Below are 16,396 nucleotides of genomic sequence, written 5' to 3' on the forward strand. Positions count from 1 at the left end.
TTCTTTTTTCTAGAACATAGATCCCAATTCATAGAATTAAAAATATGTATTATGAACCTTTTAAAACTTAGTATATTCAAAGAAGTATGTACCTATATGAGTCTAAAGGAACATGGAACTCCTCTTCAGGTCTGACTACTCCAATGCGCTCCAATAGCTTAACATTCTTAACAGATTTATAGATGATGAATGCAATAGAGAAATGGTTTTTAATCTGTGAGATAAAAAAGACATACAAGTTGTTTAAAAAGATATAGATGCTTGAGAGAAAAATGTGAGCCGCACACAGTTACTTTCAGATCTAAAAAGTTTCAAACCCAATATTAAAGAAGGTATTTTTATGGACAATTGAAAAATTTGGAGATATTTAAATACTACATATGAGAAACTTGATGTTTAAGTGGCAGTTTAAAATTTCTAGTATATTCATATGCTCTATCTTCTGTGTTCATTGTTAGTGTATAATAAATACTAATTTTGAAGAGTTCAGCCATAATATTTTCCCCATTTCATCATTTTTTCAAGGCACCATCTGAAAACAGGAATGATAGCAAAGGAAATATGAGGAAAAGTACTACAACTCTCTTTTCTTAACTATAATGGCATACAGGCTAGAGCTAAGAGCAAACTGAGAGCTAACTATTGCCAAAAATGGCAACCTTTCATTTTTTATCTGATGTTCTAAGTAGAAAGAAATGTTCTTTTGATGACCATATAATGAACCCATAATAATGCACAAAAGAAAAATGGATAAAGCCTTAAAGGTAGAAAAGATTAAGATACTAAAATTTTTTTTCTGGGGAGATCATTCCAATATTCTTTCACACATACTTGAAAAATACTGTCCCAAGTGATATACAAAGAGAATGGAACATTATCCTATTTGACAACCAGCTAAAATTATTAATACTCCCATTTCTAAATCTTTAAATAGACAAAAACTTTCATTAATTTTAAACCTAGACTACAACAAAAATGAGCTTTCAAGTAACAAGACTGTTTAATCAGACATTTAATATGAAGACTATTACAAAAGCAAGTTGGATTAGAAATAGCAGCCAGTTCTATAATTTATTTTGCAATAATCAGTAGTGACCTAATGTCTTACTACTTTCCTATATCCAGCTAAATGATTAAATACTTCTTATTTTACTAGGAGGGACACAATTAACTTTAATGCATTACCTGCAGAGGAGAGCGAAGGGTAATTACTTTACTCCCTTCGGTTGCATCAATCTGTACCAAGACTGAGTCAGAATGACTGGCATTGGGATTCCGTACATTATACAGTCGCCTGCCGGATTTGGCAACAGGAACTTTTGCAACTTCTGTATATCCATGAGGTACTAAGGCAGAGCACAAGTGAGAAGCATTCCAAGTAATTTACCTATATTTCTCTAAGACAGAGTACTTTTCAGTAACTTAAAATAATGACAAGAGCATTCTTCTTTATGACCAAAACTGATGACTACACAAAATGCTTTTTTAAGACATAGGAACTAACAAAGAAAGGAAACTAAAGAAACTAAAATTTAAAAAAAGAAGAAGAAGAAATTAGGTGTAAAATTTTTTGACCCAGAAGAGTTTCTTTTGGGGTTTTAAGTTGTATTAAAACCAAGAAATAGGGGCAGCTGGGTGACTCAGTTAAGCACCTGACTCTTGATTTCCACTCTGCCAGGAGAACTGGGATTGAGCCCTGCCTCAGGCTCCATCCTCAGCAGGGAGGTGGCCTGGGATTCTCTCTCTCTCTATCTCTGCCCCTCCTTACCCCCGCCCCCCGTTTCCCCTCTCCTGTACACACACACTCTCCCTCTCTCTCTCAAAATAAATAAATCTTAAAAACAAACAAACAAACAAACAAAAACAAGAAACAGACTCTTAACCCTAGAGAACAAACATGGTTACTAGCTGGAAAAGCGGTGGGGGGATGGTTGAAACAGATGATGGGGATTAAGGACTGCACTTGTTGTGATGAGTATCAGTATATGGAAATGCTGAATCACTATACTGTATACCTGAAACTAGTATTACCCTGTATGTTAACTAATTAGAACTAAAATAAAAACTTTAAAAAATGTATTAAAACAAATAAACAAAAAATCCAGGTTGTTCTTTATTCTTTCAAGTATATAGCAATGACATCTTTTTTTTTTTTTTTTTTTGCAATGGTGATCATTACTGTCAATATTTTAGGACTTCTGAATACAGTTAATTTTTCTCTCCTCATTGAACACACATTCTTTTTGAAGCACACTACATATTGTATTAAGGGCACAGAAATAATCTGATTTTCTAAGGTAAATTTTTTTTTAAAAAGATTTATTTTAGAGAGAGTATGTATACACGGATATGTTTAATCAGACATTTAAAATGAAGACTATTACAAAAGCAAGTTGGATGTGTGTTAGTGCGGGCAGAGGCAGAAGGAGAGAAAGCATCTCAAGAAGACTCTAAGCTGAGTGCCGAACTGGACGCGGGCTCAATCCCACAACCCAGAGATCATGCTCTAAGGTAATTATTTTAATTTTTTAAAACTTTTAGAAGATTGTTATTTATTTGAGAATGCATGAGAGAGACAGAGAGACAATGTAAGAGAGAGAGCAAGAGCTAGTACAAAGGGGGTGGGCAGAGGGGGAGAAGGAGAAGCAGACTCCCTGGTAAGCAGGGAGCCTGACATGGGGCTCCATCCCAGAACCCCGGAGTATGGCCTGACCCAAAGGCAGACACTTAAGAGACGGAGCCCTCCAGGTGATCCTCTAAGGTAATTCTTAATCAAATTTAATTTTCTCAAGTTTAGAGGAAGAAAAGGAGATAAGAGTTTATCAACTATTTGGTTCAATCCTTTAGAAATGTTGTTTCTCGGGCGCCTGGGTGGCTCAGTGGGTTAAGCCGCTGCCTTCAGCTCAGGTCATGATCTCAGGGTCCTGGGATCGAGTCCCGCATCGGGCTCTCTGCTCAGCAGGGAGCCTGCTTCCTTCTCTCTCTCTCTCTGCCTGCCTCTCAGTGTACTTGTAATTTCTCTCTGTCAAATAAATAAATAAATTAATTTAAAAAAAAAAAAAAAGAAAAGAAATGTTGTTTCTCATAGTATCTGCAGCAATTTCTTCATATTTTATAAAAAATGAGTCCCACACCTACAATTCCAAATATACCCTTAAAATAAAATAAATATAGCATACCAAAGGTTAGAGTGAAGAAGGAGCTTTCTTGACGGCTCAATATAGATAATTTTCCTTGACGTGAAGGTTCCATGCTAGCATATTCCAATTCCAAATTCTGACCAGCATCAACATCATAAACACCACTTTTCTCAACGGAGCCTATTACTCTAAGATTATGATTGGGTTGCACCTTAATGGGAACACCTACAGCATTTTTCACTGTAAAAGGAGCTCTATCTTTTAAAGAGTAGTCAAAAGTAGAAGCAGTGCCCTCTGAAAAACCCTGAAAAGGAACATAACATCATAATAAAATTTTGCAAAATGCAATTTTTTTCCAAAATTAAACAAGCCTATACATTTTTAAGAAATTAATTTTGATGGCAAACATTAATAATCCATACATGTCTCAATTTAAAATCCCATTTGAAAGATTACAAGCACAAACTAAACATACTTTGGCTAAATTGTTGAAAACATTTAGGCAACTTTTGGATATTGTTATATTCATCGTATCTCCTGAAGAAATATGAACTGCTGTTTGTGGCTCAGGAAGAAAAATAAAATCATCTCCTGGCATTAAACTTCTATCCTGGACTGGATTCTTCTTTACCTATGATGATAAATAAATAACACATTTAAGTTACTAGTTAATTCATAATAAATTTTAAAAACTCTCAAAGAGTTAAATTCTCCTGAACTGGTCACTTTGTATTAAAACTCCTCAAAGGTTTCATTTTCAAAAATAATCAGTTCTTCACTTAGATTTATCACAGATCAGCAATCTTTTGGTGTATAATCAGGGCATGGGGCAATGTTTAAAATTGTGTCACAAACACACTCAAAGTCAGCTATGATTTTGTCTCTTGTGCATTCCTCAGAGCAAGTGCTAATGAGGATTCTAAGATGATCCTAAAGTCTAAACTGATCCTTTTTGGAGGTAATATGGAATTCCTTCTACTTTTTACTGTTATCACATATAAATAATATGATAAGCTTTCAACCAGCCATCAAATTCCATCATAGTTTTTGTACTAATAGGGCTGAAAAGCCTTATAAAAAATTATTTGTTAGCCTGTCTGTGTCAGAGACCCGGAAGTCAGAAATATTACTACTTCACTGAGAGGAACCTGGGACACAGATTAGGTGACTTCTCATCTTTAAAATAAGAATCTGATGAGCTGATTTCAGTGCCTCACACTTCAGTCAGGCTACCCCAGAGTTGAGTTGTGATAATCTGTTAAGGGTATACAACTCATGATCTTTTTAGTCTAGAAAAATGTGCTTTGGTATCTAGGATTCTGAAGTGCTCTCAAAAAATACCATAAAGAGATAATACACAAAAAAATCATGAACTAGAATTCAAGTTTTCTCAAATTTTTTGTTATCTAAAACCAAGGAGGATCTCAAAGAGCTTCATTTATATCAATTATATCTATCACATGAACTCTACTAGAAACTGAAACTGAGGAAACTTTAAATATTCATTTAAAAATAATAATTTTATGTTGAATAATATTTTTAATGAAAGGTAACTATTAAAGTTATCTTTAATAGTAAAAAGAGGGGCATTCACAAATCTCTTTAGTGTCTGCCTTAAGAAAAGACAGGTGGATTTTCATTTTTGCCTCAGTATCCATTCTGTTGCAATAGCATACTGTCTCTGGAAAATTCCATTGTATACTTATGAGAGATTGAGAATAAGAATGATATGTAATGCCTGAATATTATTATGAAAATAGTTCTGATCCCTGGAACTCTCTGAAAGGGCCTCCAGAATCCTAGACAACATCTTGAGAATCACTGAACTAAAAAATATGATTTCCCTTAGTGCCATTCAACATAAAGATATTTTATGGTTTCCTTACATCAAGCCTCAAATTCCATTGTCTCTTCCCTTCCACTCTCTCAATCAATGGCTCCCAAACAGCATGGGTCTCATTGTAATAGTGAACCTGGAAAGGCACAGAATTACAATAACAGTCTTTCAACTTAATCACATATTTCTATAACCAGTAGGAAAAAATATTATGTAACTAGTATTACATGTCAATCATCATTTTAACAACACACCTAAAGACATAAAGAATATCTATAAATAGGGTGCACTTTCCTTTTCTTTCTTCCTTTACTGCCATAAACAAATTAACAAGAAAATCTTTTAAAAATAATGACAAACTAAATAATACTACGCATCAAGTTAAATGTTAGAATGTATGATACATTCTAACTCATATATATACTCATATATATACTCATATATAGATTTATTGTGGCCATGCACAAACAAAATAAGCTCATGTCTTAATTCTGCAATTGTACTTTTGAGGAACTGACTTTGGAAACACTAAATGATGTGGTCATACCTCTAATGTCATGTCAGCAGTAGCAGCCATTAGGGAAGTCCAATTTTTAATATTTCCCGAAAACTTAGACTCTGCCAGTAATAAAGGTACAGTTCGATGCCCAAGGCCACATTCTAAGGTAACTTGAACCGACTCTACAACAACAGCACAATTTTCCTCTATTGATGGATGTTGAATGTCTTTGAAATTTTCTGTTATTTCTGTTGCCATGTCAACACCAAGAAACCAAGAGTTATAATCACTAATAGATTTGACACCCCAAAGATTTTCTGTTTCCTTAGATGTATCTTTGGATTCATCTTCTTTTGTCTTTGGAGACATAGCAGCCATGATTGTTATCACAGTATTCAGAATTATGGGTGAAATCTTTAAAAAAAGAAAGCGAAAAAATTTTAAGAATAAATTATTTCCCAGATGAGAAGAATATATAACAGAAAAATTTAAAAATGAATTAAAAATAAGTAAATATTAAATATATTACATTCATACCCAAGGAAAACAAAAGGGAATACACAAAATCTTATGTCAAATTAACAAACCTCATAACAATGATTTCTGCCCAGGCTACTCTGGAATTAAGTAATTACTGTTATACATCAACTGTCAAAACGGGTGAAGTTAAATTGATCCATTCAGAGTAAAACAGTGTTATGTGAACAGAAAAATGTAGAAGTGTAACTGAATTTTTCATTTTTCAAATAGCTGCATTAACTAAGCCAAAGTGTATGATCCCCATCTAAGTATACATGCATAGTTTTCATTTGTTTTACTGAAACAAAAAGCCTATGAATCACCAAGAATACCCTTACACTTAGCCTAATATCTGCAAATTCTACCTCTTATTATCTTCATTTAGTATCTTTGCTTGTCTCCTCATTCCTCTCACTGTGCTTTAGCTCTACACTGATGTCTTCTAGGTCCAGTCAGCATCCTCATGGCCCACCCTCTACACGTCCACCAGCATTATTTTTCTAAAACCCAAACCTGGGCATGCCTATGCCTAACATTTTCAGCTTCCTGTAACTTTAAGGATAAAGTTCAAATTTCTCTTTAGCTTAGGACACAAAGGCTTTTGTGATCTGATGCCTAATCAATTAGCTAGCAAGGGTTTCCCAAAGTGTGAGTAATACTGGGTTAAATAAGTGGATTCCTATATAGTTCAGTTCTCACAACCTCTACTTGTTTAATATACTAAAAAGATACGATTACATTACCAAAAGAAGGATTTGGTATGTACCTCTTCCCAAACTTACCTGTCAACTAAGTCCCTTTTTTGTCCTTGCCTTATTAATATCACCTATAATTAGGGTTCTCAATCTTAGTAACTGTACCACAGCCTTCTCTCCCGCCATGTGAGATCACCCCTTCTAAGCCTATAAAGGGTTTTTCATACCTCTGCTTTTGTGCATATTGTCGTTTCTGACTTGATAACGCTCGTCTTCCCTTTCCATCTAACCTTCATCAGATTTTCAAAACTTGATTAAAGTAGCCCCACTTCAAGGCAGCTTGCCCTGATGTCCTGGTCTGAGTTAAAGGCCCCTCGCCTGTGTTCCGAACAGTACTTTGTACATGCCTCTAGCTCTGAAAGCTGGACTCACTGATTTACTTCTTTCTCTTACATAGGTTATTAAGTGTTTTGAAGATAGGGACTATGTATTCCCAATGCCTTGTATAGAACATTTTTCATTCACAGTAAGAGCTCAAAACATGTTAGCTGAATAAACAAAGAAAATGAAAGATAATTCACCCAGTACCTTATCTATTGTCTTAGATTAAGTGCCTGCAAATTAAAGAACTCCACCCCCCATTTACTGCTTTAAGTTTTTAAAAAAGTAAATCTTCTAACAAAATACAATCTAAAACTACCTGGTACTTTAAAATATTGTTTAGCATGGTAATTCAAATGACATTAGTTTGAGCCTTGTTTTAATCACTATTGGCTATTTTATAGGCTACTATCAGAACCTCAATTTTGTGTCCTTTGAACAGAGAGAGAAATAGATTTTGAAAGTATTCTATAAGTTCCATTTCTAAGCAATCATGAGGTCATACTTAAACAATACAAATGCCATTGGAGAAGAGAAGTTTTTTTTCAATATTTCCAATGTAAGAGATTTTAAAAAAGCAAATCCTAATAACTTATTTCTAGCATATATCTGTCATTATAAATATTTTCTAAGACAAAACATTTAATTACATAATTATTAAATTCAAATTATGCCTCAAATAAAAGCCTAAAAGTAACTTATGACAAATAATAGCAACTTCATTTTACCATCCCTCCTTCCCTTCTCTTTCTACCCTATCTCTGTTGTTCCCCAAACCTAATCTCCTCAACATATACACATGTAAATAGATAAAAACTATTCTGATCATTTGTAGATATTTAAAAGTACTTTTTATTTTTTTTTTAAGATTTTTTATTTCTTTATTTGACAGACAAAGATCACAAGTAGGCAGAGAGGCAGGCAGAGAGAGAGGAGGAAGCAGGCTCTCTGCTTGGCAGAGAGCCTGATGTGGGGCTCAATCCCAGGACTCTGGGATCATGACCTGAGCCAAAGGCAGAGGCTTTAACCCACTGAGCCACCCAGGCATCCCTAAAAGTACTTTTTAAAAAGATAGAAATAAACATTTGCTTTAAAGAAAAATGTATTTTAATGTTAGTGGTATTTACTGTTTGAATATGTGATGTGACTAGAATAATGCTATAGTTACATGAGAGATCAAAAGATATTGTTAGAAAAATAAGAATTTTTACCCAAAAACATGATAGGCACTAACCTTAATTATAAATTCTTCAACCGTAATACTAATATTTTGTTTTCCTGAGGCCCACATACATTTTTCCATAAACAAAGAACAGGGCTGTAAGACCTAGAACAAATAAATGAAATTCATATTTCCTTACTAATACACACACACACACACACACACACACACACACATAAAATACACACAAGAATATGTCTTACTTTACTTACTTTATCTTTAACTGTAACCTACTACTAAAAGCAAAAGGTAAGTTAAACTAGCTGAGAATTTCTTTTGAGGGCTCTTCTAAACTACGCCAAATCTGTGAACATTATAAAAAGACCTTAAGCAGTTCTGATCAATTCCTCTATGCCAAATTCTCAAGTAATGATGCACACTTAATAGAAGTTTAAGATGTTTCATTTAATAGAAGTTTAAAATGTTTCATATCACTAAAATATCTTTTAAGTGATGCCCTCTGTAAAACATTTAAAATATCTGTAAAAATGAAGTAAAGATTATGTTAAAGTCTTACATTCACAAAGAAGTATATGAGGAAATTAAACTGCTTTTTCATTGTAATTTTTATGACCACTAAATCACCTGAAACTTATTTTAAATAAGGAGTCCTGGTCACACGTTAAAAAAAGACTGTGGTAAGAGAGGTAATGAATAATTTCCATATGATCAAGAAGAGGTCAGTCCCGAATATCGTCTAAGATTTTTTTTTTTTGCTTTTTTTGGATGAAAAATTATTCTATTCTCTTTTAATAGAATAATTGAAAGTATAAAATCAGATATAAAAGTAAATATTTTAAATGAAATTTAAATAGCAATAAATTTCACATTTAAAATTTGGTAAGTGTCATCAACACCAAAAGTCCAGAAACATGACATTACAAATTATATTTATCATCAGTTATCTGCCTACCGCACACCTCTATAATACATTTTTCTATATTTTTTGGCTACTTACTATTTTTTTTGCCTCTTCGCATTATGATGATTTCATTCATGTAAGGTTCTTATAAGAACAAATTTCAAATCTTCAAACCCAATGATGTATTAAAACTATAAAGCTTATATTTATATTCATAGATCATTAAGAAAATAAACGGACCTTGCACCTGAATTGAATGAGGGAATTAGTGTTGCATAACTTCCATTTAAAAAAAATTAGGATGAGCTTTCTGTGATATACCAAATGCTAAAGAACACTTCATGATAAAGTACAGACTAAGCCTAGCATTGGATTTCTTTATGTAAGCCACTTTGCCCACAAATTTTAATTTAAAATAACACTGCAATGAGTCATATGACAATCCTCTTTAAGGTTAACTCCTCAATTTAATATTTAAAAATTATTGGTTGGCAATTAAGTTAATTAAAATCATATCTTTCAACAATAATGTGAACACATAACTGAAGTTAACTTTTAATACAACAAAACACAATCTCTTTTAGTCACATGACTCCCATTGAATTTTCACTCTAAGCTTAAAGATTTTAATAATCCTTCATGCATTCATTCATTCATTCATTGGATATACTGTGGTAAACATAAGAAGCAGCTGAAAAGGAATGTTGATTTGTACTAAAATTCAAATATTGCTCAACAAAAGATGGCACAATGAAAAGGAGTCTAAAGGTAGTTCCCAGTTCTGTCATTAGCAGCCATTTAACATCTTTAGAACTCAAAATCTATATCTGTAAAACCTCAGGTTTGTAGTAAATAATCTCTCAAGTCTTATAGAACTCTCATTTTCTAGGATTCTATAAATCCACTATTTCTGCCATTCTCAAGTGAAGCTTAGAATAAGCTAATTCTTACTGTGGTAATGTTTCTTCCTCTTTTTTCTCTGAGAAAAGGGCAAGCAAGGACTTTCAGATCTCTCACAGAAGCTTCCATCATCTGTTCAAGTTTGGATGTTGACAGAGAGAGGTTACACTGGAATGAGGCTGTCAGAGCAGGAGCATCAGCCTTTGTCAGATTGGCAACAAACACCACTTCTGGATCTGTGATCTTGGCCTTTAAAGTCATGTTTGGTCTTACAGAGTCATCTGAAGAAAAAGAAAAAGGAACCAAAAAAGTAGTAGTAAAATATATCTTGTAAATATTTTGTATACTCAATATATTGAGTATATGGTGTGTATAAGTCACTAAGCTCTTTCTAATATCTTGCTATAATAGATGTGGCAGAATTAACAATATTAATAGTTGATTAATACTAGTGATAAATGATCATTAACAAATGCTGATTTTGTGGGATAATGCAATCTGATTTCGGTCATAAGAAGATCATTTCCACTTTGACCAAAAAGAATAATCTTGTTTTGAACTTGTTTTTGTCAGAATTAAGGTGAGTACATTATATGTCCAAGTGTGTATTAGGTTATGTTGCAGGGACAAGGAGGGCAAAATAGGAGGAGGATAAGAGACTCTTCATATCAAAGCTGGCTTTTGACTTTACTATAAAATACACAGTGTCCTGCAATTTATGGTATAAATACATTAAACATGTGTATGAACACAGAGATATCATATGTGATTACTGTTTAGGAAAGCTAAGTGGCAAAATCAAATTCTGACCTTGCCAATAAATATCATTTTCCAGTCTTACTGAGCTATATATTAGAAAAACAAATGCCTCAACTTAGAGAATCATAATTTAACACAGAAAATCACTGGTCTACTTGGTAATGCTGGAATAAACAATTTATTGAACAGGGAAGTGACTTCAGTGCACATCAAGACCAGATATGTGCAAACACTCCACTGAGTTTAAGGTGTTTATAGTGCTGTCCAGAGGCATCATGCTGGTTGCTCCAATACCCCCAGTCTCTGCCTCTATCTGTTCCACTGTTCTTCAGTGTGCAATAACTCTTCCATATATTTTTTTTGAATAAAAGATTGCTCTTCGGGGCACCTGGGTGGCTCAGTGGGTTAAAGCCTCTACCTTTAGCTCTGGTCGTAATCTCAGGGTTCTGGGATCGAGTCCCGCATAGGGCTCTCTGCTCAGCAGGGAGCCTGCTTCCTCCTCTCTTCTCTGCCTGCCTCTCTGCCTACTTGTGATCTCTCTCTCTCTCTCTGTCAAATAAGTAAATTAAAAAAAAAAAAAAGATTGCTGCCAGCCAAAGACCCAGATTAACTCCCTCAATTTTTGGGTAAGTAATTTTTTTTTAATTTTTTTTTTTATTTTTATTTTTTTTTAAGATTTTATTTATTCATTTGACAGAGAGAGATCACAAGTAGGCAGAGAGGCAGGCAGAGAGAGAGAGAGGAGGAAGCAGGCTCCCTGCTGAGCAGAGAGCCCGATGCGGGACTCGATCCCAGGACCCTGAGATCATGACCTGAGCCGAAGGCAGCGGCTTAACCCGCTGAGCCACCCAGGCGCCCAGTAATTTTTTTTTTAAAGACTTTTATTTATTTATTTGATAGACAGAGAGAGATCACAAGTAGGCAGAGGGGCAGGCAGAGAGAGAGGGGGAAGCAGGCTCCCCGTTGAGCAGAGAGCCCGATGTGGGGCTCGACCCCAGGACACTGAGATCATGACCTAAGCTGTAAGGCAGAGGCTTAAACCACTGAGCCACCCAGGCGCCCCTAAGTAAAGAAATGTTAATGGCAGAGCTGAAATCAGAGCAGAGGTTTCCTAGCCTTTAATCCAAAATATATTTCTACTTTACCTCTCCTAAAAATTTATGCTTACTAAAGATTTTCCAAAGAATACATTTAAATTGGAAAGAACAATTTTAGTTTCTTAAATTGTCCATTCATCTTTTTTCTTATTTGTAATCTTTGTTAAAACATATGACAAGTTGTCATCTATGACAGGTAAATTCTGCTAACCTTTCTCCATCTTGATTTTTGCTGTGGCCGTCTGTCGTAGTGGAATCTGTGCTTCTTTTGCCATATTTTCTGGATTCTGAGACACAGCTTTGATAAAGAAATCTGCTACTGTCATCAGAAACTCCACACTGGCACATACGTATAGCTTGTCAAGAACAGCATCAACGTGACTTCCAGTCTTGCTTTGGTTGTAACTTATATCAATCATAGAACTGTTGTCATCTTGGTCATTCTTTTTATCAATCATTCTAAAAAATATACACATTCATTATTTATTTCCTGCAAGGATAATTTAAAAGATGAAAAAATTGCCTAAACATCTTAATCTTTCTTTCACCTTTGAGTTTTTAATCTGAATAGAAAATAAGTCACCGTTAACCAGAGTCTAATTAGCTAATAAGCAACCAAGACATAGTCTCCTAATCTCCACAGCAAGATTCATGTTATTAGTCTTTTACAGAATATTTTATAATTATAATGCAACATCAGAAAAATAAATGAATGACTATTGAAAGGAATTTTGGCAATTAACAAAATGTATTAATGTGGTTTCACAAAATTTAAAGGATAACCTCTTTATATTATTTTACAAAGTAAAACCTCCCTGAACAAAATTTTCTCCAAATATTCTATATAATTTGAATCCAAAAGTATTCAATCCAGTTCAAATCAGCCAGTGTTTGCAAGTGGCTGCAATGCTAGGAAGCCAGTGTTTATCAAGTGGCTGCAATGCACACATGCTAGGAAGAGCAGGTTTCCAAACAGAGGATGGCCTTCATCATTCTTGTCTACACAACAGTGGACAGCCACCCCAAACATAAAATTTGCAAACTAGAAAAGCTGGTTGCATAACAGCACTCTTTTCTCATTTATTCAGCTCTAGGAAAAACAAAGGGCTCAGAAGTATCCAGTATGTATTCAATGGAGTCCCAGTTTAGGGAGGACCATAGTTTTTCTCCAAAGAATATCAAGGACAAGAGTATTATGTTTCATTATTTGAGAGAGGAATAAAAATATAATTAGACTATTAAAGTTACATTATTTCCCACTATATTGAAGGTTGATATAAGCTAATGTTTTAAAACTGGGTTGTAAGGTGAAAATACTAGGGATTCCATTTGTAGTAAAACTTTGAAAGAAATTTCAGAACACTGTTTTAAAAAAATTTTTTTAGAGATTTTATTTATTTATTTGACAGACAGAGGTCAGGCAGAGAGACAGGCAGAGAGAGAGGGGGAAGCAGGCTCCCCATCGAGCAGATAGCCTGATACGGGGCTCAACCCCAGGACCCTGAGATCATGACCTGAGCCAAAGGAGAGGCTAGAACATTGTTTTAAAATATATAGACAAAACAGAGGTGCCCGGGTGGCTTAGTCAGTTAAGCATCTGCCCTCAGCTCAGGTCATGCTCTCAGAGTCCTGGAATCGAGCCCTGCATCCGGCTCCCTGCTCAGTGGGGAGTTGCTTCTCCCTCTGCTCCCTACCCCGTTTGTGCTCATGCTCTCTCTCAAATAAATAAATAAATAAATCTTAAAAAAATATATATATATATATGTATATACACACACACACATATACATATATATAGACAAAATAAATAAGACAAAGATCTAAAACTTTCAGACATTTAAAAAAAAAATCCTGCCTACTAAGGATAATTTAGAAAAATATATTACCAACAAACCAACCATGTGGACTTCATTATTAAAATTCTTTACATTCTCTTAGTTCCTGCTATTAAGACAGTACCCCATTTTATTAGTAAATGTCCCTTTAATTCAAACTTCAAAGCAGTTGAATCTGGTATCAGCACTACTTCTCGATGCACTTCAAACTGAAGTATGACCAAAGACCTCTTTTGATAATCCCAAGCCTAGCAATCAATGCCTGGTAACAATGCAAGGTGCAATATCAACCTTACACAATGCACAGCAAATTCAGAGATGACAAACCTTGATGTTGCTCGCTCAATGCCTTCTCTGAGATCATCAAGGGTGCATGTCTTAAGTTTAAGGCTGACATTCATTGAGCCATCCTTAAACATCTTCCCTACAGAGGCCATAAGATGTAGTCTGAGTTCACCAAGCCGGAAATTGTCGTTGTGAAATGAAAGTTTGGATTCCTGTGGCATATTTTCAAGCAAAAGAATCAATTATTTTTAAATAGTTTGTAATTACTTTTAAACATATTTCTTAATTCAGACAAAAGGCAAATCAATGAAACAAAATTTAGAAGTATGGGAGTTAAAATAAGAAGAAAATGGATTAATGTGTGTGTGAGTGTATAGGTACATACAAAAAATATATGTGTGTTTGTACGTATTCAATAATGATTAATATATTAAAATTTATCTCACAGTTTAATGTAAATAAAAATAATCAGGAAATATTTTTATTAAACAGTCTAACATAAATATTTAATGAGCTCTTCTGTAAAAAAAAAAACTGTGATAGGAACTATATGGTTTATGAGAAGAACAAGATATAGTAGGTGAGCTCAGTGAGCTTACACCCTAACAAATATAGAAAATAGAAATACATTACAAGAAACATCATAAAGAGATGCTTTAAGTTGGAACTGATCAAAGATCAAAGGCTGACATGTGATCATTTATTTATTCATATTTAATTTCCCATATGACACAAAGAATATTAAGTGATTAGGTAAAGAATCCAAATAGCAAAAGCTCAGAGAGTCAAAGAGATCACTGCGGGCTGAGAAAAATTCGTGAAGGTGAGAAGTGAATTAAGCCTCAGAGACTGGGTGAGATCAGATTGGCTGAGAGAAAGTAGAACAAATTCTAGATGGGGATAAAAAGCATGACTGAACAGTTCAAAGATGTTCTGAGGGGACAAGGTACAAGCTACATAGGCTTGAATATTCTAGTTAAAGAATGGTAGGATATGTAAGTGTAAATGACTAAATTCTACTCCTGAAACCAATATTACACTACATGCTAACTAACTAAAATTCAAATAAAAACTAAAAAAAAAAGAAGAATGGTAGGGAATGAGGGCTGAAAATATAGGGACCTAATTGAGGTCTCAAATCTTGAACCAAAGATTTAAATTTTCATTTACACGAAAAAGGAACTCAACCTTTATTTAACTGTAACATATAATCTCCAAATTCTGTAGGTAAAGTCTGTATGCCCAGAGTTTAAAAAAACAAACCCCCTCAAAAAAGAAAAAAACAACAACAAAACCAACCAACAAAAAACTCTTCCAGGAAGTAAAGACTCTCAGTTATAACTGCTCAGTCTAGACGATGGCACTGATGGAAGGGGTATTGGTGATGTGCCATTCCTGGCACGCTGGTTCTAACTCTACATCTGCCACACTGCATGCAGACAGTACATCAATGGGTCAGGCATTATTGACATTATTATTGGCAAATTTAGAATGTAATTTTTTAAAATGTAAATAATTCACAAACTTTGGGTCTATAATTATTAATAGAAATGACCTGTGACACAACTTTTGATCACAATATATAGTTCCAGATGTAAACAAATTTGACCCACTGAATTTTTTTTAACATGATAAAATTCAGATAACATAATACTGAATGGTTTTTAGTAAAACTGGAAGTTGTAAATGGTTACATGAGATTCATTTAGGAAAATGAACTTGTGTCAATGTCTAGTATGGATAAAAGGAAAAAGAGCAATAAACATGGAAGCCATTGCAGTAGGGTGAACGAAGAAGTTTCAAATAAGTCAGCAGTGAGAATGACAGGAAAGAACAAAGAAAAAATGACAATAATCAGTGCATTGTATTCAGTGTACTCAGTGTATGAATGAAGATCAACAAAGAAAGAAGTAAAAAAAGATACCAACATTCTAAGGCTGGGAAACCAGTAGAATGACGGTACCTTGAGTGAAATAAAGAATACATTTAACCATTCATTTTCCATTTGGCCATTTTCTGTTCTTTTCATAACAATAAACATTAGAAATAAAAGTTCTTCGTTACATAAAATGGCAGATACTAGCTTAAGGCACAACAGGAATAATACATGAATATTGTGTAACTTTGAGAAAACAGTATAAAATATAAGATAACAAATATTAACTACAGATATAACCAATGCAGATTATTGTTATTATCATATGATGTATTTATTATGAGTATTATGACAACTAAGCTAACAAAAATATTTATTGAATGTAATTAGAATGTAATTTTTTAAAATTACACAACAAAAATAACACAACAAAAAATAACTTCTAAAATACCACTGGTACATTAATTACATCAAATTACACATGTAATT

General features: G+C 33.9%; 1 protein-coding gene across 4 annotated transcripts in view; it reads right to left on the reverse strand.

Annotated features, from left to right (window-relative positions):
• Nucleotides 1-16,396, reverse strand: part of VPS13C (vacuolar protein sorting 13 homolog C) — a 179,826-nt gene that overhangs the window by 45,077 nt on the left and 118,353 nt on the right. For all 4 annotated transcript variants that reach the window (XR_009355410.1, XM_059180680.1, XM_059180679.1 and 1 more), the window contains 10 exons: nucleotides 14,074-14,243; nucleotides 12,123-12,370; nucleotides 10,107-10,336; nucleotides 8,306-8,398; nucleotides 5,525-5,890; nucleotides 5,027-5,113; nucleotides 3,616-3,771; nucleotides 3,180-3,444; nucleotides 1,186-1,346; nucleotides 93-214 (listed from right to left, as the gene is read on the reverse strand). Coding sequence is in view for 3 of the 4 variants with exons in the window: in XM_059180680.1 (XP_059036663.1) it covers nucleotides 93-214; nucleotides 1,186-1,346; nucleotides 3,180-3,444; nucleotides 3,616-3,771; nucleotides 5,027-5,113; nucleotides 5,525-5,890; nucleotides 8,306-8,398; nucleotides 10,107-10,336; nucleotides 12,123-12,370; nucleotides 14,074-14,243 (1,898 nt within the window). In the remaining variant the exon portion in view is untranslated. The remainder of the gene's footprint in view (nucleotides 1-92; nucleotides 215-1,185; nucleotides 1,347-3,179; nucleotides 3,445-3,615; nucleotides 3,772-5,026; nucleotides 5,114-5,524; nucleotides 5,891-8,305; nucleotides 8,399-10,106; nucleotides 10,337-12,122; nucleotides 12,371-14,073; nucleotides 14,244-16,396) is intronic.

The sequence above is a fragment of the Mustela lutreola genome, chromosome 7 (genome assembly GCF_030435805.1).
Source record: "Mustela lutreola isolate mMusLut2 chromosome 7, mMusLut2.pri, whole genome shotgun sequence".
In the NCBI taxonomy this organism is placed as follows: domain Eukaryota; kingdom Metazoa; phylum Chordata; class Mammalia; order Carnivora; family Mustelidae; genus Mustela; species Mustela lutreola.